At 53.9% G+C, this 21,040-nt stretch overlaps 2 protein-coding genes across 2 annotated transcripts; both read left to right on the forward strand.

The window, feature by feature from the left end:
* Positions 1–1,573: 1,573 nt before the first annotated feature.
* On the forward strand, positions 1,574–14,744 carry LOC129500105 (polyserase-2-like). The gene is made up of 8 exons (XM_055310232.1): positions 1,574–1,641; positions 3,360–3,519; positions 4,511–4,797; positions 4,946–4,998; positions 11,397–11,610; positions 12,560–12,716; positions 13,002–13,236; positions 14,592–14,744. The coding sequence occupies exons 1-8, from the start codon at positions 1,596–1,598 to the stop codon at positions 14,742–14,744; spliced, it is 1,305 nt and encodes a 434-aa protein (XP_055166207.1). The 5' UTR covers positions 1,574–1,595.
* A 1,749-nt stretch (positions 14,745–16,493) lies between these two features.
* LOC129500627 (kallikrein-1-like) lies at positions 16,494–20,870 on the forward strand. Its single transcript, XM_055311248.1, has 5 exons — positions 16,494–16,561; positions 18,289–18,448; positions 19,475–19,761; positions 19,910–20,046; positions 20,644–20,870. The coding sequence occupies exons 1-5, from the start codon at positions 16,516–16,518 to the stop codon at positions 20,797–20,799; spliced, it is 786 nt and encodes a 261-aa protein (XP_055167223.1). The 5' UTR covers positions 16,494–16,515; the 3' UTR covers positions 20,800–20,870.
* The last annotated feature ends 170 nt before the right edge of the window (positions 20,871–21,040 follow it).

A 21,040-nucleotide genomic window follows, 5' to 3' on the forward strand; every position in this document is an offset into this window, starting at 1 on the left:
CACCTGTTGAAACACTGAGATAACAAGAGTGCTGATGCAAGTTTCTCTGTAGGAGTTTCTGTGACTTTCTCCTGGCGATGAAGGGAAGTGGGAACCAGACACTGGGAGCGGACCCAGAGCCTCTGTACGTTGTTCCTTTTCACCCACTGCCCCGATGCCTCCCTGAAGAGAAGTGGCTTGAAGGAGGGCTCCCTCCATTCACATATGCATAGGACCAGCTGTGTAATCTTTAGGAAAAGACCCAATGCCACTCAGCTCTGATTTCCCCATCATAAAACAGAGCTCATCAAATTGCTTACCTCACGGGGTTGTAAGGGATCAAATGAGGAAGTTCACATGAACTGATTCAAATAGTGCCTGGCCCTGGGCAAATATATCTCTGGACCCCAGTGAAAGGACCCAGCACACTCTAGATGATCAAGAATGACTTCATTTTCTTCGATAGTTAGCTGTGGGCTTCCTGGTGGCCAGGCAAGAGGGCCAGTGCTCTCCTCCCCTTAGACACACAGCGGAGGCTGGGTTACCCTGTGGCCGACTTTAATTTTACAGAAGAGCCAGGGGAATGTGCCTTTGAATTTAACATTGAGGCTGCAGATTTCTGGTTCCCGATTCTCCACAGAGATCACCCCAAAAGGTGATTTTCAAGGTCGCTGAGTGTTGAACTACATCAACCTGGCTCCTGTGACCTAAATATTTTACTGGGGGACAGTGAATCAGACTCTGTGGAGGGGACGCTCTTGACGGTAGAAGGCAGACAGTCTGGTATTCGTGGAACTTTGGAGGATATAACCTTGAGCATCCAGATCTGGGGAACATGGAGTGGGGGCAGGGCGTAATGGGATTCCAACATTGCCTGGGGGCAAAAAGAACTCTGGATTTTGAAATGTGAGGGAACTTATTCAGGGAGACCACTGAAACTTCATCGTTCTGGATCTGGGGGCACTAGGATTGTGGTGGTAGGTACCCTAAGAAATTATCTGGAGAGAAACAACAGAAAGGGACCTAGATCCTGAGTCAGGCACTGCAAGAACCAGGGTGTTCTGAGAGCTGAGCCTTACATTTCAGAGGCAGCAGAGGCTGGGAATCTACACTCTGGCTCCAAGTGGTGCGGGGAGAAGGGATTCAGAGCCCCACTGCTGGTGTTTGAAGATATACCGGGTTTTTGGGTGTGTGACTTTACTTGGGGTTCCGGTATGCAGGGCTTTGTATTGGAGGTCAGAGATTCCTCCACTCTCTGTTTCTTGTCCCCCTCACACCCTGCACATCCTCTCACTGGCTCTGTCTCCAAGAGCAGGGGCCCAGGAGCTCCAGGCCCTGCCCTGTCTGGCCTCAGGCCCTAGGAATGCTTCCAGGATAATCAGACCCTGCAGAACAACAGGTGCGCACTCTCCCGCCCCTTGCATAGCACTGGGGTAGGAGTAGGTGTCCAGTCCCCAGGCAGCAGGGGCAGGGCCTTGGCCAGCATCTGGGTGCCAGCAGGGCAGGGGCGGAGCCCCAGGGTGGGGCGGGGCGGGGGGGGGGAGATGAGGGATTTAAAACACTCCTTGGGGAGGCTTCCAAGCTCCCAGCTCACCACCAGCCTGCCCGTGGTCACCATGTGGTTCCTGGTTCTGTGCCTTGCCCTGTCCCTGGCGGGGACTGGTGAGACAGTGGGGACGATGTGGGAGGGGGAATGGGCCTGACTCTCATGCTCCCTCACCTCCCCACGACCTCTTCTCCTCCCACAGTCCACCCCAGACCCAGGTCCCAGGCTCTCTCCCAGGCCCTTAAAGTCCTACCCCAGCCTGTCCTTATTGTCACAGTCCTCACTCTTGCCCTAAGTCCCTGCTCCCTCCCAGGAACCCCCAGAACTATCTCCTCTTCCTCACTCAGACCCTGCTCTGAGCCACTTGACCAAAGGGGCAGAGCCTGGGCCACCTCTGTCTCCCTCTTTGGGGGGCTCCAACTCTTCCAAGGAGCGCACCCAGTCCCGATCACCCGCTCTCACCTTCTAGTTCTCTATGGCTCTGGCACCTGAGTCTGCAAATCCTTCGGCACCCTGGTGACTTTTCCCACCCAGCTGTCAGCTCTCAACTAGGTCTTCCACTGCCTGGCATCTGCTTCCCTTGAAATCTTCCCAGGACCCCCAAATCCCACCAGACACCTATGCTTCTCCCCACACAGACTTGCTGGCCCGTGACTCCAGCTGGGGCCCCCGTCCTGGTATGAGGATTCTACAAATGTCTCTTCCTTTCCCAAGTCTTACCCCTGAACCCTGATCCAGCATCGCCCCCTCTTCTCCCTGAGGAACAACACCGGAACCCCCAACTACAGATTCCTTTCCTTGTAGAATTTCCTTCCTCCCCAGGCTCCAGGCTTCCCCAAGTGAATCCCTCCAGTTTGGCGCTGGTTTTCTGGACTTCCCTCCAGGAACCCAAATACCTTGAGAGCCCAGCTGGCCTGCCCCACCCCCCCCACCCGGACTCCAGCACGTGACTCTCAAACCCCACATCAAGTGTATCCTCCCTGCATTCCCACAGCTGCTTGGCCCCAATATGCCTCCATCTTCATTCCTGTCCAGACTACCCCCCCCCGCAGAGAACCCCAGATCCTTCCACTACCCTCAGACCCTGAACCTCATCTGCATGACAATCACCCAATCCAGAAGAACTACCATCTGGCTCTGTCTCCTCCTGAGCCCCCTCCCAGTCCTGGCCCCAACCCCAGTTCCAGGGACCCACCCCTCTCACAAAGCCATTCCTATTCAAGGCCCAAGCCCCCAAGGGATCTTCTCCCTGCCCCAATCAAAGGACCTCAAATCACAGCCAGACTCCTTAGCCCAGATGCTATTCTTGACCTCTCAGACCTCCTTCCCTGCATCTTCCAGAACCCCCAAAGCCCAACATGACCCTAACTAATCCCTCAGCCTGGGATTCTTGGAACCCCCAAAGCCTTTCTACCCAGCTCTTGAGCCACTCTCTCGGAGCGCACATTCTCTGTTTCTAGCTTCCTTTTTCCCCTCTCAGAACTCACAATTTTCTGCTCCCCAGTCCAAGACCCCAAATCTCCCCCACATTGCCCAATCCCCACACCACATGCTGCTCCAGATGCTGCCTTCTTGTCTCCTGTTTGATCCTTGTGGTTGGCTCCGTTCTCAGCATCCTCTCCCCACCCAGGACCCACCACCAACCCACAACCCCAGGGATGGCTCTAGAATACCAGAACCTTCCCAAAATCCCTGCCCTCTCCCCAGAACCCTGTCCTGCTCTCCTGCCCCAACATCCCTCCAACCGCATGCACGGCACAGCTGCCTCTCCTAGCCCTGGTCCTCCGGGCCCCACTGCCACCCCCCACCTGCCCTGACCCAGCACCCCCTGCAGGTGCCGCACCCCCTGTTCAGTCCCGGATCATAGGCGGCTGGGATTGCACGAAGAATTCTCAACCGTGGCAGGCAGCTCTGTACCATTACAGCAAGTTCCAGTGTGGGGGTGTCCTGGTGCACCCAGAGTGGGTGCTCACCGCTGCCCACTGCATAAACGAGTGAGTGGGGGCAGGGCATTGGGGATGATGGAGTATCTGTGCTCTCACTGTCTGGGGCACTGAGGGAAACAAAGGTGGTCCTCCTCTAGGTCCCATGGAGAGTGGCAGGGACGACCCCAGGGAAGCCCTCCCAGACAGTCTGTGTCTCTCTGTCTCTCCTTACAGCCATCTTCCTGTGTCTCCCCGCCCCGTCCGTCTCTCCGTGTCTCTCAGCCCCTGGTGCTGTCGGTGTCTGTGATTTATCTCTATCTCCCACTCTCTCCTGTTCCGGTATCTGTGTGTGTCCCTGTGTCTGTCCTCCTCTGGGTCCCTCTGCTGCATCCCTGTCACTGTATGTCGCACTCTTCATCTCTCCGCCCCATCTCTCTCCTTGGGTCTCTCCCCCATTGCTGCTGAACACCCCCCAGGACGGGAGTGAGAGGGACCCCCAGAGAACAGGAAGGGACTATCCCGACATGTGTGTGTATGACAAGGATGCTCTGCAGGGGTGCACACGGAGGGCTGTTTCTGCTGGTGCCCTGTTGGGGCTCAGAAGGAAGGAGGAGGAGCGGGGGAGGAGGAAGGTAGGCAGGGGGTGGAGGAAGGGGAGAAGGTCCAGAGAGGGACCGGACCGACCTTGGGCTGGTGGCCAGGCCACCCGCTGCTGGGAACCAGCCCCACAGCCCCTGCTGCAGCTGAGCCAGTCCCAGGCCCCCCCTCCTCCCGCGTCTCCCCCTCTGCTCTTTCTCTTCCTCACACTGCCTGTAGTCTTCACTCTCTCCCTTTGTGCTCTCTCTTTTTCACTCTCCTCGTCTTCCTCTCTGGCTTTGACCTGTCACGTCCTTCTGTCTCACTTATGGTTTTTCCTCGTAGCTCTTTTCCTTCTCAACTGTCTCTCTTTCCCCATTTCTCCATGTGTCTGTCTGTCTTCGGGACCCTCCTCCAGCTCCCTGGTCTCTTCTCCCTATCCTGCCTCTCTATCCTCATTCCTTGGGGCCCCCTCTCTCCTCAGCAATTACCAGCTCTGGCTGGGTCGCTACAACCTGTTCGAGCATGAAGACACGGCCCAGTTTGTCCAGGTCAGAGAGAGCTTCCCTCACCCTGAATTCAACCTGAGTCTCCTGAAGAACCATACCCGCCTCCCAGAAGAAGACTACAGCCATGACCTCATGCTGCTGCGCCTCGCAGAGCCCGCTCAGATTACGGATGCTGTGAGGGTCCTGGACCTGCCCACCCAGGAACCCCAAGTGGGGAGCACCTGCTATGCCTCTGGCTGGGGCAGCATCGAACCTGATAAGTGTATGCCAGGGCCAGACCCTGCAGCTTGGAGTCCAGACACTTGGCTGTCGGGCAGAGGGGGCTGGGGTCTGGACTCTGGACCTGAGGGTGGACGGGCTGAGGAGTCACCTGGGGTCTGGCCACCGCCCTTTTTCTCTCTTGTCTGTAGTCATATACCCAGATGATCTCCAGTGTGTGGACCTCGAACTCCTGTCCAATGATGTATGTGGCAATACCCACATCTGGTCACATGCGTTGAGCCCGACCCTGCGCTGGGGCAGTGACGCAAGGAAGGGTCAGACTTAGAGGTTGTGGGGTGCCCACGTTTTACTGTGGTGGAGAAGACAGGGAGGGCAAGGGGGGAGGAAATCTTATCGCACACCACGCCTTTCTGGGGGAGAGGCCGTTCTCAAGCGGGGGGGGGGGGGGGGTGCGTAGCTACATTAAATGCTGGAACGTACGCATAGTGTCCCACCGGGGGTGTAACTGGATCTCCTGGGGCAGGACTGGCCCTCAGAAAGCGAGGGGTTCCCACGCTGGAGGGCACCTTCGGGGCGTGGCCTGAGTGGGCTAGGCACCCGGAGGGGGCGGTGTCACACTGCAGGGGTGGGGGCAGCTCAGGCTTCAGTGGGCGGGAACAGAGCTGCAAAGGGTAGGCCCCAGCTCGAGGGGTGGGGTTTTCTCGGAAGGCAAGGCAGGTTCTTTGGGAGTGGAGCTTCGAAGGGAGGTCTCATCTCGGGCACGTGGCCACGATGATGGGGTGGGCCCGCTATCCTGACTGAGGTCACCGGCAGCATCCTGAGAAGCTCGGGTGCGCCTGCTTAGAGAGTCGCGGAGGTGACTGCGTGGGGCTGCTGCACCGTGTGCTTGCGGTCCGCGGGGACGGCTGTTCGGACTCGCGTCTCTGGCTCTGCTGCTGCGAGGCCCACCGACGATAGCTCACCCGCCGCTCCTTGAAGGACGTCCCTTGGCTCCACATGCCCAAGTGGTTGAAGTAGTTCAGAGCTCCTGGGGGCCGGGGGCTAGTGGGCCGTGGAACTCCGAGCTCCGCCCTAGGCCCCGCCTCTTCCCACGAGGCCGCCTCCCCTCGGGCTGGCTCCTCTCCAGGTCCCTTGCCCTGCCTCGAGTTCTCCCGGGCTCCGCCTCTTCCTCCCGAGTCCCCGCCCTCACCGACCCACAGCATCAAGGCACCAGCACCCCAGCACAGATAGGTGGTCACCAGGTAGGACACCTATGGCCTCGGCCTCGGTTACTGGCCCCTTCTGAGAATTACGTCTCTTTTTCGCCCTTCCCTACATTGCCTACTTTTTGAACAGTGCGAGCCTGCTTCAGCCAAATAAGCTAAGACTCCATCTGCTTTGTTTCTGGCAAACTGTGTATCTTTCACACATAACCAGAAACCTACCCAGAATGTAAAAGCTTAGTCATATATACGGAATAGCAAGATTCCTGTGGGGTTCAATCACAGAATCCCGGTAGAGGGCTGCTCATGACATATCCTTGCCTTCTGGGGCCACAAAAAGAGTCATATGACTCTGGCTGTGCCAGTCTCAGTGCCCCACAACCCAGGCCATGGTGACTGGCCCAAAGATGGGTACATGAGCAAAGCCAACCAGTCAGGCTCTGCCCTGGGACTTTTTCTAACTGAAGCAGCTAAGGGCTTTTTTCCCCTAGTCTATAGGATTGTGAGCCTCTGCCTGAGCCCTGGACCCAGTTTGAAGGGGGCAGGAGATCTGATAGAGTAAAACTAAGAAAGGAACACAGACAAGAGTAGAGGAGAAAGAATTGAGATGACATTCAAGTCATCCCAAAGACTAACCCATCTTGTGGTTTGGTCAGAAGTAGACATTTGTGGCATAAGCCTTAATGCCCATCCCCACTTGCACCTCATGAGTGCATTGCATTGCTCTGGCCACTATATTGGGTTTGGGGTACTCGTGGGACCTGATCACACAAGACTTCTGCCAGAACTTTTTGTGTTCTTTTTCCTGCCTGACCTGAGGCCCACATTGTTAGCAGTTCTGCCAGTTGTTTGTCTGTCTGCTCTCTGATCCATTCCCCACCCTCCCCTGTTCTGTATTGCAAGGACTACATTTCTGAGCCTCCTTTGCTCACTAGCTTAGCAGTATGCTTGGCTAATGGGCAGCACCAGCAGAAGACTGGCTCTGGAAGAAGAGGACAAGCCAGAGCATTTATTTCCCTCTCACTAATGCCACCACCACTACCACCACCACCACCTCAGCTGGTGTCTTTAGCAGTAGCCACATTTTTTTTTTCTGTGATTCTAGCCACCTCTCAGCAAATCCTACATGAGTCTATGCCTTCCAGATGGCTCCAGCTTCCGGGCTCTACTAATACCACCACCTCCCTTTGTTCTGTCTCTATCTTTACTACCTTCTGAAGCATCTAGAATGATTTCTTTTTTAAAAATTTTTTTAAGATTTTATTTATTTATTCATTAGAGACACACAGAGAGAGGGGTGGAGCAGAGACACAGGCAGAGGGAGAAGTAGGCTCCACGCAGGGAGCCCGATGCGGGACTCGATCCCGGGACCCCAGGATCATGTCCTGAGCTGAAGGCAGACACCCAACCACTGAGCCACCCTGGCATCCCTAGAATGATGTATTTTCTTAACTAGATCCTGACTTACTACTATGTGGAATGAAGCCAAATCAATTAGTCAAGAAACAGACAATAATGTCTGATGCTATTACTTGGCTCTTGAATTCAGCCTTGCCTGAAAGCATTCCTACTCTCACCCTTTTTCATTTAGGTGAGACCATAAATTTCTTCACTCAAGCCATTTCAGGTTAGATTTCCTATTATTTATGATCTAAAGACTCCTGACTAATTCAAACCCTTTCCATAAGTTGGCAAGGAGCACAGGATTCAATGCTGCCCGCATACCATACTCTAGAATCACAGTCAAACCCTAACACACAGACACACACACACACACACACACACACAACCAGAACTGAATTTGCACCAAAAATCTAGAGGGACAAGAACTCCCCAATCCTGAAAAGTAATTGGTAAAGTCTCAGAGGCAAAGGTGGACAAATTAGAACATAAAAATTCCAAATTTCTACACCTTAAGAAAACCCCTCATAACCTATGTTATGTTTCTATGCCAGCCATAAACATTGTACGTTCTTAGCCTTGAATAAATGATGATTTACTTTAAAAAGAGAATTGTAATACTGTCTTGTGTGTTTTTTAAGTGTCAAGCATATACAGTATCTATAGAGACATACCTATATGTATGGGTGTGTATGTATGTGTTTGTAGATGTTTATAAAGCCATATTGTGTATAGACATAGCTATTTTCTCAGATGTGCAGAAAATAAGACTAGAAGAATACACACGAGCTAAAAGATGTCTTAGTAGCATCAGTTGTCCCCAGGAAGGGGAATGAGTGGGATGGTGGACAGAAATGCTAGAGGGAAACTTGCACTTGTTCACATGTTGAACCATATAAATATAGTGTCTGTTCAAATAAAAGTAATTTAAATTTTAAAATCACACAAAGTTACCATTTTAGAGCAAAGGGGAAATGAAATGAACATTCACTACTCTCTCTGTCTTCCCAGCACCTCTGAACACTAGTCCACATTTGGAATATTTTCCCCAACACAGGCATCCACAGTTTCCAGGAAGGAAACCAGCCTCCCATACAGTTAAGACCTCAGCACATGACCAGACTCTACCAATAAAGAGCCACACTACACTTGGAATCCGCCTCCAGTAGTAGGCATGGACCCTATTCTGCTAGGTGTGGCCACAGCTACCTCCAGGGTCCCAGGGCACCAGAGAAAAGGGTTCCCCAGTGGAGTCCAGGCCCCAGAGATGGGGGTGCACAGGGCAAGCGGCAGTGTCACACCCAACCAGCCAGTCCTCCAGGGGCTTTTTGGGCATGATCCTGATCACTTGTCCCTGGGAGCCCAATTCTCTGGCCTTCCACAGATTCTGCAAACTCCCCCAACATCCTGTATAAATCTATTTTCTACTTAAACTAGCTTTAATTGGCTTTGTTGCTTGTCATGAGAATCCTGACTCCTCTAGGGAGTGTATATCAACGCCGTACAAAGTCTCCCCAAGCTCTTCTGAAGCACTGCTATTCTGCTCTTGGGAATACCCCCAGGGTAATTGTGCTCCAAAACAGTATCATAAATATGGGAGGAAGTTGCGAGCTGTTGTTTTTGCCCACCTTCCATATCCATTCCCACTCTTCTGGCAATAGCAACTTAACTTTGTTCAGAGGAACTCTCTGCCCACCTTTTGTCCTTCTGCTTCTGACAGAAATGACCCCTCCACTTACTCGTAAGAAAAGCATGTGATCTAGACCCAGCCAGTCATAGCATGACATCTTCCTGACCACAGCAACTTTTGTGGAGCAGAGTGAGAAATCCCAGGGAAGTAAATCTGATCCCATCAGAGCTAACCCTGAGATCCTTGCTTGAAGGCTACAGAAGACAACTTACTGTCTTTTCCCCGGGTGTTCACAAAAAGAGGACAGAATCTGGGTGCTGCTGATGGGCCCCATTCCCACTGCATGGACATAGCTGGCCTGAGGGCCCAATACAGTGGAAGTTCACAGAGACATGGCAAGAGATCAGTCCCCTAATGACACCCTCTAAGCACCATGATCCAGTAGTACCTGAACCGGGCTAGATCTTTGCCTCTATTCTTTTCCATAATGTACATCCACCAACTTGAGTTTGGGAGGTATACAATAAAGAGATATCCAAAATAAGTAAATAAGATTAATACCACACAGTGTTGCAGAAGTATCATGAACTTACTTGAGATCTGAAATGAAGGTAGGTGCAATTAGCTGGGAAAAAAAATCCTTATAATAGCTAACTCTGCTGTAGTGCTTGATACGTGCCAGGCATGATTCTAATCCGTCTATGTGTTGTATTGTTTTTTAACATTTTCTTTATTTATTTGAGAGAGAAAGTGACAGAGTGAGCAAGAACACAAGTAAGGGGAGAAGCAGACTCCCTGATGAGCAGGGAGCCCAATGTGGGGCTGAATCCCAGGACTCTGGGATCACAGCACAAGCTCAAGGCAGATGCTTCACCAACTGAGCCACCCAGGCACCCTGTCTTCTACATATTTTAACTTGCTAATTCATCAAGCAATGCATGATTAGGGATTACTACCACTACCATTTTAGAAACAAGGAAGCTGAAGCACAAAGAGATTAAAGATTATGCCCAAGATCACCCAGCTGACAAGTGGTTAGGCCAGGACTCACACCCAGGCACCCTAGATCCAGGTTCTGGTCAGCCTCCTGTTGCAGTGCTCAAAAGCACCAGAAACACACGGAGACCTACAAGGAAGCAAAAAGTTTCTGAAGGAGTTGGAAATCATTTTTGGGTTGTTTTTTTTTTTTTAGGATTTGATTTATTTATTCATGAGAGGCACACAGAGAGACAGAGAGAGGCAGAGATACAGGCAGAGGGAGAAGCAGACAACATGCAGGGAGCCTGATATGGGACTCAATCCTGGGACTCTGGGATCACACTCTGAGCCAAAGACAGATGCTTAACCACTGAGTCACCCAGACATCCTGACTTTTGATTTTTTTTTAAATCATCTTGTTAAAAAAACACTGTTTTAAAAAATGAGGGAGAGGGACACGTGGTGGCATAGTCGGAAGAATGACTGACTCCTGATTTCAGCTCAGGTCAGATCTCCAGGTCCTGAGATCAAGCCCCATCTCAGGCAACAGGCTAGCACAAAGTCAGCTTGGGACTCTCTCTCCCTCTTCCTCTACCCTGCCCCCCTTCACTTGTGTGCTCTCCTCTCTCTCTCTCTCTCTCTCTATATCTCTAAATAAATAAATAAATAAATAAATAAATAAATAAATAAATATTTTTTAAAAGTTAGGAAAAGTGGGTGCCCAGGTGGCTTACTCAGTGAAGATCTGCCTTCGGCTCAGGTCATGATTCCAGGGTTCTGGGATCCGGTCCTGCACTGGGCTCCTTGCTCGGTGCGGAGTCTGCTTTGCCCTCTACCCCGCCACCCTGCTCCTTCTCTATCTCTTTCTCTTATGAATCAGTTAAAAAAAAAACTTAAAAAAAATAAATATAAAGTATAAAAATATAAAAATTCAAGGCAAGAACAGATAAACTGATGGGTGCATCCATGGTATCTAGTTATTTTTTTGTTTTTTTTTAAATATATTTATTTATTTATTCATGAGAGATACATAAAGAGAGGCAGAGACATAGGCAGGGGAGAAACAGGCTCCCTGAGGGGAGTCCAATGCAGAACTCCAACTCAGGACCCCAGGATCACGAACTGACCAAAGGCAGATGCTCAACCACTGAGTCACCCAGATGCCCTTGTTTTCATTTGACAGGGGAGCAGGTTGAGGCTGGAGAGAGGTGGCCACTATGTCAAGGTGACCCTGGGTACTAGGAAAACTCCAGACCAAGTTCAGCTACCACCCATGGAGAATTTAAGTGTAACCTGATGCCTCTACTCTGGACAAGTTGAAGGTGGATTTTCATTATGCCCCACATGACCCTCACTTCTGCAGGCTCCTTGAAGCTACCCCCTGCTGTCAGCCTCCCCTCAGGCTCCTTCTGTGCTCTCTTCTCCCAGCCTCCCTCCTGCCTGCTGCACTCAGCCAGGGCCTCCACCCTCCTCCAGCTGGTACTGGCTGGGTGCAGCCTCGATGCCCAGCTGTTCAGCTCACACCCTCCGTCCGTCTTTGTAGGACAACAACCCCACCCTTGCTTTCTTAAGCCCCCTGTCCACCACATCCGCATTCCCCCGACCTTGCCAGGGCCCTTGGCCCAGTTCCTGACCCTGGCAGGCATTTGGTCTGGCTGTGCAAATTCCTGCCCCAGGGTGGGTGTCTGTGTGTCTTGCTGTGACCTTCAGGGGTCATAACCCCCATTGCCCAGTAGTGGATCATGGTCTTACGACCTTGAAATATCCCTGTTTAGGTAGCCTTATGCATGGTGCTCTGGGTGTGTGTGTGTGTGTGTGTGTGTGTGTGTGTGTGTGTTTGCATGTGGTGGGCTTTCATAGCCCTGTGTGTCCAGCTCCAATCCACATGTGGGAACCAGGTCCCCTGTGTGAAATTTAGGTGTGAGCTTTGAGGTCCAAATCAGTGTCTGTGTGTGTGTGTGCACACGCATACCCATCCTTGAACTCTCCAGATTCATACATACCTATGAAGGTCTGTGCTGTGATGATTTCTGAAGCTGCTAACCCATGGAGATGCAGGTGAATTTCAGCTTAAACTGCTCTCGACATCAGTTCCTAAGTTTGGAACACTGGCTGTGCCTCTAGGTTTGCCCATGACCTTGTGTGGCCACATGCGCATTTGGCTGAGATGTCCTGACTCTAGAGCCAAGACTGTGTGTCATACATACCGGGTGCCCACATCCACTTGATGGTCTATGACAGCTTGGTGACCTTGAATGGCTGGTTCCAAGTGGCCATCTCCCTGGTCCCGGTCTCCACTTCTCACCTCAGGGGACTTCTAGACTTCTGATCCTTTCCCACCTATGTGCTCTCCCAGAATCCCATAGTACACAGGAAAGGGCCAAGGGCAGGGGGACAGTCCTGGAGCAAAGCAGCAGCACTTGTAAAAGCCAACAGAAGGCAGGGCTAAAGAATTCAAGGACAGGGATGTCTTCAGAGGTTGGAGGAAAGCACAAATGAAAAATACGTCGTATGGGCAGAGTGCACACAAAGGTGTGGGACCCAGGGAAAAGCCTCTGTCCCCAGGGATCCTCCTCTGCCCCTTCTCCCAGCGGTCCAGGACGACACTGACAAGATACTGGGAGGCGAAGAGTGTGAGCCCCACTCCCAGCCATGGCAAGTGGCCCTATTTGAGCGTGGACGGTTCAACTGTGGTGCTTCCCTCATCTCTGCGCACTGGGTGCTGTCTGCAGCCCACTGCCAAACCCGGTATGAAGGCAGGGCTCAAAGTCCTCAGGGGCACCAAGGGTCTAGAGAGCAGAGAATCTCGGATTGTGAGGAGGAAAGAGCCGGAGCCTAGGGGCTGAGTTCCAGGTGGCCGCACCTCCTTGGTCCCGAGAGGCCAGAGGCGACCACTACTCCTGGCTTCAGCGCCCCGGGCAGGGGCGGAATGGCATCTCCAGATTCCCAAAGGGTGGGGGACCCCAGCATGCCCACTCTTTGATCTCTGTGCCTCCACCTCGCTCCACCTGCGATAATCACCTGCCCGCACAGCTTCATGACAGCGCGCCTGGGCGAGCACAATCTGCGCAAGCGCGATGGTCCCGAGCAGTTGAGGACCTTGGCTCGCGTCATCCCACACCCGCTCTATGAAGCACACAGCCATCGCCACGACGTCATGTTGCTACGTCTAACCCGGCCCGCGCACCTCTCCCGGCAAGTGCACCCCGTGGCGCTGCCCACAGCGTTGCCCCCAACCGGCCGAGGCCTGCGTGGTGTCCGGCTGGGGGCTGGTGTCTGATCACAAGCCTGGGACCAAAGGGAGCACAGACTCACAAGGTGCGTGACAGGAGGGGCTGGGTGTCAGGCCTCCAGGGAACCTAGCCCTCCAGGGCTCTTGGGCGAGGCAGGCAAGGGCCTGAAAATACAGATTCACTCCAAGTCCCCTGTCCTCCCCAGTGAGTCTCCCAGATACCCTGCATTGTGCCAACATCAGTGTTATCCCGGCCGCCTCTTGTAACAAGGACTACCCAGGGCACCTGATGGCCTCTATGCTGTGTGCAGGAGCAGAGGGTGGAGGCACCGAGTCCTGTGAGGTCAGAGCCATGGGGTAGGGGAAATGGTTTGGGAGTTGGGATGGGGGAAGGTTGTGCTTGTTTTGGGCCACAGAAGATGTAGACATAGGTTTGGGGATGGAGAAGAAAGAGCAGTTAGAATGGGGCCGGGGGGAGACTGAAGATGAGGTTGAGTTGGGTTTGGGGTGGATGATGTGGTGTTCCGTTTGCAACATCCTGAGCTTGAGTTAGGGATACGAATGGGCTTGGTTTGATTTTTTTTTTTTTTTAAGATTTATTTGTTTTCAGGAGAGAGAGAGCAGAAGGTGAGGAGGGGGCAGAGAGAGAGAGAGGGAGAGAGAGAGAATGTCAAGCAGACTCTCTGCTGAGAGCATGGAGCCTGGAGCCTGGAGCATGATGTGGGGCTCCATCCCAGGACCCCAAGCCAAAGTCAAGATCTGACGCTAATCAACTGTGCCACCCCGCGCCCTGGTTTGATTTTTTTAAAATTTCATTTCTTCATGAGAGAGAGAGAGAGAGAGGCAGAGACACAGGCAGGGGGAGAAGCAGAGTCCGTGCAGGGAGCCTGACGTGGGACTGGATCCTGGGTCTCCGGGATCATGCCCTGGGCTGAGGGCGGCACTAAACCGCTGAGCCACCTAGGCTGCCCAAACCCTCAACCCCCCTGGTTTGATTTTAAATGGAAAATATGTTGGGTGGAATTGGGGACAGGGGACATTTTGTCTAGGATGTGACAGACATGATGACTGGGATTGGTTGTGTTGCCAGTGAGGATAGGCGTAGGTCTGGTTTGACTCTGAATGGGGAAGATGTAGGGGCTGGCCTGGGTTGGGGTTACACGGGGAGGACTGAACATGGGTTGGCCGAGTTGTATTGATTGTGTTCGCACCGGGTTGGGTTGGATTGGTGTGGCTTACATTGGGTTATATTGAGTTGGGGTGGGGTGGGATGGCATGCGGTGGGGTGGGGTGGGATTGGAGTTTGACCGAGATGGTCAATGGTGATTAGGATAAGGATGGGGACACTGGATCCAGAAGTTTCCCATTCAAACTCTCCCTTCTCCACACAGGGTGACTCCGGGGGACCCCTGGTCTGTAGGGGAGTCCTGCAGGGCATTGTGTCCTGGGGTGACGTCCCCTGTGACACTACCACCAAGCCTGGTGTCTATACCAAAGTCTGCAGCTACTTGGAGTGGATCAAGGAAACCATGAAGAGGAACTAACTATTTGGGCCTGACACCGGTGTCTCTGGCTGAGCACAAGCTCCCACAGCTGGCCAACAACCCCATCCTGACCTGGGACAGAAGGGACAGAATCAAGCCATCCCTCAAGACCTCATTTGTCCAAGACACACATGTTAGGACTTGTCCCGTCTTAGGCCAGAGCCGGTGCTCAAGGTCACCTGTTGAAACACTGAGATAACAAGAGTGCTGATGCAAGTTTCTCTGTAGGAGTTTCTGTGACTTTCTCCTGGCGATGAAGGGAAGTGGGAACCAGACACTGGGAGCGGACCCAGAGCCTCTGTACGTTGTTCCTTTTCACCCACTGCCCCGATGCCTCCCTGAAGAGAAGTGGCTTGAAGGAGGGCTCCCTCCATTCACATATGCATAGGACCAGCTGTGTAATCTTTAGGAAAAGACCCAATGCCACTCAGCTCTGATTTCCCCATCATAAAACAGAGCTCATCAAATTGCTTACCTCACGGGGTTGTAAGGGATCAAATGAGGAAGTTCACATGAACTGATTCAAATAGTGCCTGGCCCTGGGCAAATATATCTCTGGACCCCAGTGAAAGGACCCAGCACACTCTAGATGATCAAGAATGACTTCATTTTCTTCGATAGTTAGCTGTGGGCTTCCTGGTGGCCAGGCAAGAGGGCCAGTGCTCTCCTCCCCTTAGACACACAGCGGAGGCTGGGTTACCCTGTGGCCGACTTTAATTTTACAGAAGAGCCAGGGGAATGTGCCTTTGAATTTAACATTGAGGCTGCAGATTTCTGGTTCCCGATTCTCCACAGAGATCACCCCAAAAGGTGATTTTCAAGGTCGCTGAGTGTTGAACTACATCAACCTGGCTCCTGTGACCTAAATATTTTACTGGGGGACAGTGAATCAGACTCTGTGGAGGGGACGCTCTTGACGGTAGAAGGCAGACAGTCTGGTATTCGTGGAACTTTGGAGGATATAACCTTGAGCATCCAGATCTGGGGAACATGGAGTGGGGGCAGGGCATAATGGGATTCCAACATTGCCTGGGGGCAAAAAGAACTCTGGATTTTGAAATGTGAGGGAACTTATTCAGGGAGACCACTGAAACTTCATCGTTCTGGATCTGGGGGCACTAGGATTGTGGTGGTAGGTACCCTAAGAAATTATCTGGAGAGAAACAACAGAAAGGGACCTAGATCCTGAGTCAGGCACTGCAAGAACCAGGGTGTTCTGAGAGCTGAGCCTTACATTTCAGAGGCAGCAGAGGCTGGGAATCTACACTCTGGCTCCAAGTGGTGCGGGGAGAAGGGATTCAGAGCCCCACTGCTGGTGTTTGAAGATATACCGGGTTTTTGGGTGTGTGACTTTACTTGGGGTTCCGGTATGCAGGGCTTTGTATTGGAGGTCAGAGATTCCTCCACTCTCTGTTTCTTGTCCCCCTCACACCCTGCACATCCTCTCACTGGCTCTGTCTCCAAGAGCAGGGGCCCAGGAGCTCCAGGCCCTGCCCTGTCTGGCCTCAGGCCCCAGGAATGCTTCCAGGATAATCAGACCCTGCAGAACAACAGGTGCGCACTCTCCCGCCCCTTGCATAGCACTGGGGTAGGAGTAGGTGTCCAGTCCCCAGGCAGCAGGGGCAGGGCCTTGGCCAGCATCTGGGTGCCAGCAGGGCAGGGGCGGAGCCCCAGGGTGGGGCGGGGCGGGGGGGGGGAGATGAGGGATTTAAAACACTCCTTGGGGAGGCTTCCAAGCTCCCAGCTCACCACCAGCCTGCCCGTGGTCACCATGTGGTTCCTGGTTCTGTGCCTTGCCCTGTCCCTGGCGGGGACTGGTGAGACAGTGGGGACGATGTGGGAGGAGGGGGAATGGGCCTGACTCTCATGCTCCCTCACCTCCCCACGACCTCTTCTCCTCCCACAGTCCACCCCAGACCCAGGTCCCAGGCTCTCTCCCAGGCCCTTAAAGTCCTACCCCAGCCTGTCCTTATTGTCACAGTCCTCACTCTTGCCCTAAGTCCCTGCTCCCTCCCAGGAACCCCCAGAACTATCTCCTCTTCCTCACTCAGACCCTGCTCTGAGCCACTTGACCAAAGGGGCAGAGCCTGGGCCACCTCTGTCTCCCTCTTTGGGGGGCTCCAACTCTTCCAAGGAGCGCACCCAGTCCCGATCACCCGCTCTCACCTTCTAGTTCTCTATGGCTCTGGCACCTGAGTCTGCAAATCCTTCGGCACCCTGGTGACTTTTCCCACCCAGCTGTCAGCTCTCAACTAGGTCTTCCACTGCCTGGCATCTGCTTCCCTTGAAATCTTCCCAGGACCCCCAAATCCCACCAGACACCTATGCTTCTCCCCACACAGACTTGCTGGCCCGTGACTCCAGCTGGGGCCCCCGTCCTGGTATGAGGATTCTACAAATGTCTCTTCCTTTCCCAAGTCTTACCCCTGAACCCTGATCCAGCATCGCCCCCTCTTCTCCCTGAGGAACAACACCGGAACCCCCAACTACAGATTCCTTTCCTTGTAGAATTTCCTTCCTCCCCAGGCTCCAGGCTTCCCCAAGTGAATCCCTCCAGTTTGGCGCTGGTTTTCTGGACTTCCCTCCAGGAACCCAAATACCTTGAGAGCCCAGCTGGCCTGCCCCACCCCCCCCACCCGGACTCCAGCACGTGACTCTCAAACCCCACATCAAGTGTATCCTCCCTGCATTCCCACAGCTGCTTGGCCCCAATATGCCTCCATCTTCATTCCTGTCCAGACTACCCCCCCCCCCCCCCGCAGAGAACCCCAGATCCTTCCACTACCCTCAGACCCTGAACCTCATCTGCATGACAATCACCCAATCCAGAAGAACTACCATCTGGCTCTGTCTCCTCCTGAGCCCCCTCCCAGTCCTGGCCCCAACCCCAGTTCCAGGGACCCACCCCTCTCACAAAGCCATTCCTATTCAAGGCCCAAGCCCCCAAGGGATCTTCTCCCTGCCCCAATCAAAGGACCTCAAATCACAGCCAGACTCCTTAGCCCAGATGCTATTCTTGACCTCTCAGACCTCCTTCCCTGCATCTTCCAGAACCCCCAAAGCCCAACATGACCCTAACTAATCCCTCAGCCTGGGATTCTTGGAACCCCCAAAGCCTTTCTACCCAGCTCTTGAGCCACTCTCTCGGAGCGCACATTCTCTGTTTCTAGCTTCCTTTTTCCCCTCTCAGAACTCACAATTTTCTGCTCCCCAGTCCAAGACCCCAAATCTCCCCCACATTGCCCAATCCCCACACCACATGCTGCTCCAGATGCTGCCTTCTTGTCTCCTGTTTGATCCTTGTGGTTGGCTCCGTTCTCAGCATCCTCTCCCCACCCAGGACCCACCACCAACCCACAACCCCAGGGATGGCTCTAGAATACCAGAACCTTCCCAAAATCCCTGCCCTCTCCCCAGAACCCTGTCCTGCTCTCCTGCCCCAACATCCCTCCAACCGCATGCACGGCACAGCTGCCTCTCCTAGCCCTGGTCCTCCGGGCCCCACTGCCACCCCCCACCTGCCCTGACCCAGCACCCCCTGCAGGTGCCGCACCCCCTGTTCAGTCCCGGATCATAGGCGGCTGGGATTGCACGAAGAATTCTCAACCGTGGCAGGCAGCTCTGTACCATTACAGCAAGTTCCAGTGTGGGGGTGTCCTGGTGCACCCAGAGTGGGTGCTCACCGCTGCCCACTGCATAAACGAGTGAGTGGGGGCAGGGCATTGGGGATGATGGAGTATCTGTGCTCTCACTGTCTGGGCACTGCCCCTGGGTTAGCCTCAGGGGAGGCTGGGGAACTGAGGGAAACAAAGGTGGTCCTCCTCTAGGTCCCATGGAGAGTGGCAGGGACGACCCCAGGGAAGCCCTCCCAGACAGTCTGTGTCTCTCTGTCTCTCCTTACAGCCATCTTCCTGTGTCTCCCCGCCCCGTCCGTCTCTCCGTGTCTCTCAGCCCCTGGTGCTGTCGGTGTCTGTGATTTATCTCTATCTCCCACTCTCTCCTGTTCCGGTATCTGTGTGTGTCCCTGTGTCTGTCCTCCTCTGGGTCCCTCTGCTGCATCCCTGTCACTGTATGTCGCACTCTTCATCTCTCCGCCCCATTTCTCTCCTTGGGTCTCTCCCCCATTGCTGCTGAACACCCCCCAGGACGGGAGTGAGAGGGACCCCCAGAGAACAGGAAGGGACTATCCCGACATGTGTGTGTATGACAAGGATGCTCTGCAGGGGTGCACACGGAGGGCTGTTTCTGCTGGTGCCCTGTTGGGGCTCAGAAGGAAGGAGGAGGAGCGGGGGAGGAGGAAGGTAGGCAGGGGGTGGAGGAAGGGGGAGAAGGTCCAGAGAGGGACCGGACCGACCTTGGGCTGGTGGCCAGGCCACCCGCTGCTGGGAACCAGCCCCACAGCCCCTGCTGCAGCTGAGCCAGTCCCAGGCCCCCCCTCCTCCCGCGTCTCCCCCTCTGCTCTTTCTCTTCCTCACACTGCCTGTAGTCTTCACTCTCTCCCTTTGTGCTCTCTCTTTTTCACTCTCCTCGTCTTCCTCTCTGGCTTTGACCTGTCACGTCCTTCTGTCTCACTTATGGTTTTTCCTCGTAGCTCTTTTCCTTCTCAACTGTCTCTCTTTCCCCATTTCTCCATGTGTCTGTCTGTCTTCGGGACCCTCCTCCAGCTCCCTGGTCTCTTCTCCCTATCCTGCCTCTCTATCCTCATTCCTTGGGGCCCCCTCTCTCCTCAGCAATTACCAGCTCTGGCTGGGTCGCTACAACCTGTTCGAGCATGAAGACACGGCCCAGTTTGTCCAGGTCAGAGAGAGCTTCCCTCACCCTGAATTCAACCTGAGTCTCCTGAAGAACCATACCCGCCTCCCAGAAGAAGACTACAGCCATGACCTCATGCTGCTGCGCCTCGCAGAGCCCGCTCAGATTACGGATGCTGTGAGGGTCCTGGACCTGCCCACCCAGGAACCCCAAGTGGGGAGCACCTGCTATGCCTCTGGCTGGGGCAGCATCGAACCTGATAAGTGTATGCCAGGGCCAGACCCTGCAGCTTGGAGTCCAGACACTTGGCTGTCGGGCAGAGGGGGCTGGGGTCTGGACTCTGGACCTGAGGGTGGACGGGCTGAGGAGTCACCTGGGGTCTGGCCACCGCCCTTTTTCTCTCTTGTCTGTAGTCATATACCCAGATGATCTCCAGTGTGTGGACCTCGAACTCCTGTCCAATGATGTATGTGCCAATGCCCACTCCCAGAAGGTTACAGAGTTCATGCTGTGTGCTGGACACCTGGAGGGTGGCAAGGATACCTGTGTGGTGAGCCAGCCTGTCCCCCACCCCCACCCCCAGGCATCATGGAATTGGGGGAGGGGACTTAGGTTCCAGACTGCCTACTGCAGTCTCCATTGCTTCCCAACACCAGCTCCCCCAAGGGAGCCTCTGGGCCCTCCCCCTGTCCCTTTTCCTTCCCATACCCTCATCCTGATATCACACCAATCTCCCTCCACATCAGAGTCCATCCCTTCCTCCTTCACTTATTTACTGTCTAGTCAGAGAAAGCTGTTTGGGAGAGGTGACATCAGAGATGAGCTCTGAAGGTCAGAGGGTCAGGTAGATGGATCCCCCTCCTCTTCCTAACTGACCTGTCTGATGGGACTATTCTCTTGGACCCCGTGCTGTGCACAAAAACTGGACCCTGAATTCCCATCCCCATTGGCCAAGCCTCGAACCCGGAGGCTGTCCTCTCTGGTGGAATCCCACCTGCCCTCTGGAGAGAACTGTGTCCTTTCTGGGAGCTGGGGAGTCACAGTCTGCCTCTGTGAGCCAGCTGTTAGAGCTGGTGCTGTTAGAGCTGGTGCTGTTAGAGCTGGTGCTCAGGCTGACCTTTCCTTTCCTCTCCCCCTTGTTTTGCAGGGTGACTCAGGGGGCCCACTGATCTGCGATGGTGTGCTTCAAGGAATTACATCCTGGGGCCACGTCCCATGTGGCAGTCCCAATATGCCTGCGGTCTACACCAAAGTGATTTCACACCTGGAGTGGATCAAGGAGACCATGACAGCCAACCCCTGAATGCAACCATCATGTACCTACCCCCAGTAAAATCAAATACGCATCAAATCGAATACGCATCAACTTCTCATCACGTTTGGTATCATCTGGCCTTCCAGACTCTGGGTGCCTGGAAGCCAGGAACCCATCCCACCTGTGTACAGCCGCTCCAGCCCTATCAGTCCCTAGGCAGGAGGCAAGCAGGAAGGAGCAGACGCGGGCATAGACAAGCCTGCAGAGAGGCTCCGACCCCAAAGGGCAA

This window comes from Nyctereutes procyonoides, unplaced genomic scaffold (assembly GCF_905146905.1).
Source record: "Nyctereutes procyonoides isolate TBG_1078 unplaced genomic scaffold, NYPRO_anot_genome, whole genome shotgun sequence".
Taxonomy (NCBI): Eukaryota; Metazoa; Chordata; class Mammalia; order Carnivora; family Canidae; genus Nyctereutes; species Nyctereutes procyonoides.

Excerpts from the sequence above, each read along its gene's own strand:
- LOC129500105 (XM_055310232.1), top strand. The coding sequence starts at position 1,596 with ATGTGGTTCCTGGTTCTGTGCCTTGCCCTGTCCCTGGCGGGGACTG. Across the intron at positions 1,642-3,359 it reads CCTGTCCCTGGCGGGGACTG|GTGCCGCACCCCCTGTTCAG; the intron begins GTGAGACAGTGG and ends CACCCCCTGCAG. Across the intron at positions 12,717-13,001 it reads GCAGCCCACTGCCAAACCCG|CTTCATGACAGCGCGCCTGG; the intron begins GTATGAAGGCAG and ends CTGCCCGCACAG.
- LOC129500627 (XM_055311248.1), top strand. The coding sequence starts at position 16,516 with ATGTGGTTCCTGGTTCTGTGCCTTGCCCTGTCCCTGGCGGGGACTG. Across the intron at positions 16,562-18,288 it reads CCTGTCCCTGGCGGGGACTG|GTGCCGCACCCCCTGTTCAG; the intron begins GTGAGACAGTGG and ends CACCCCCTGCAG. Across the intron at positions 20,047-20,643 it reads GTGGCAAGGATACCTGTGTG|GGTGACTCAGGGGGCCCACT; the intron begins GTGAGCCAGCCT and ends CTTGTTTTGCAG.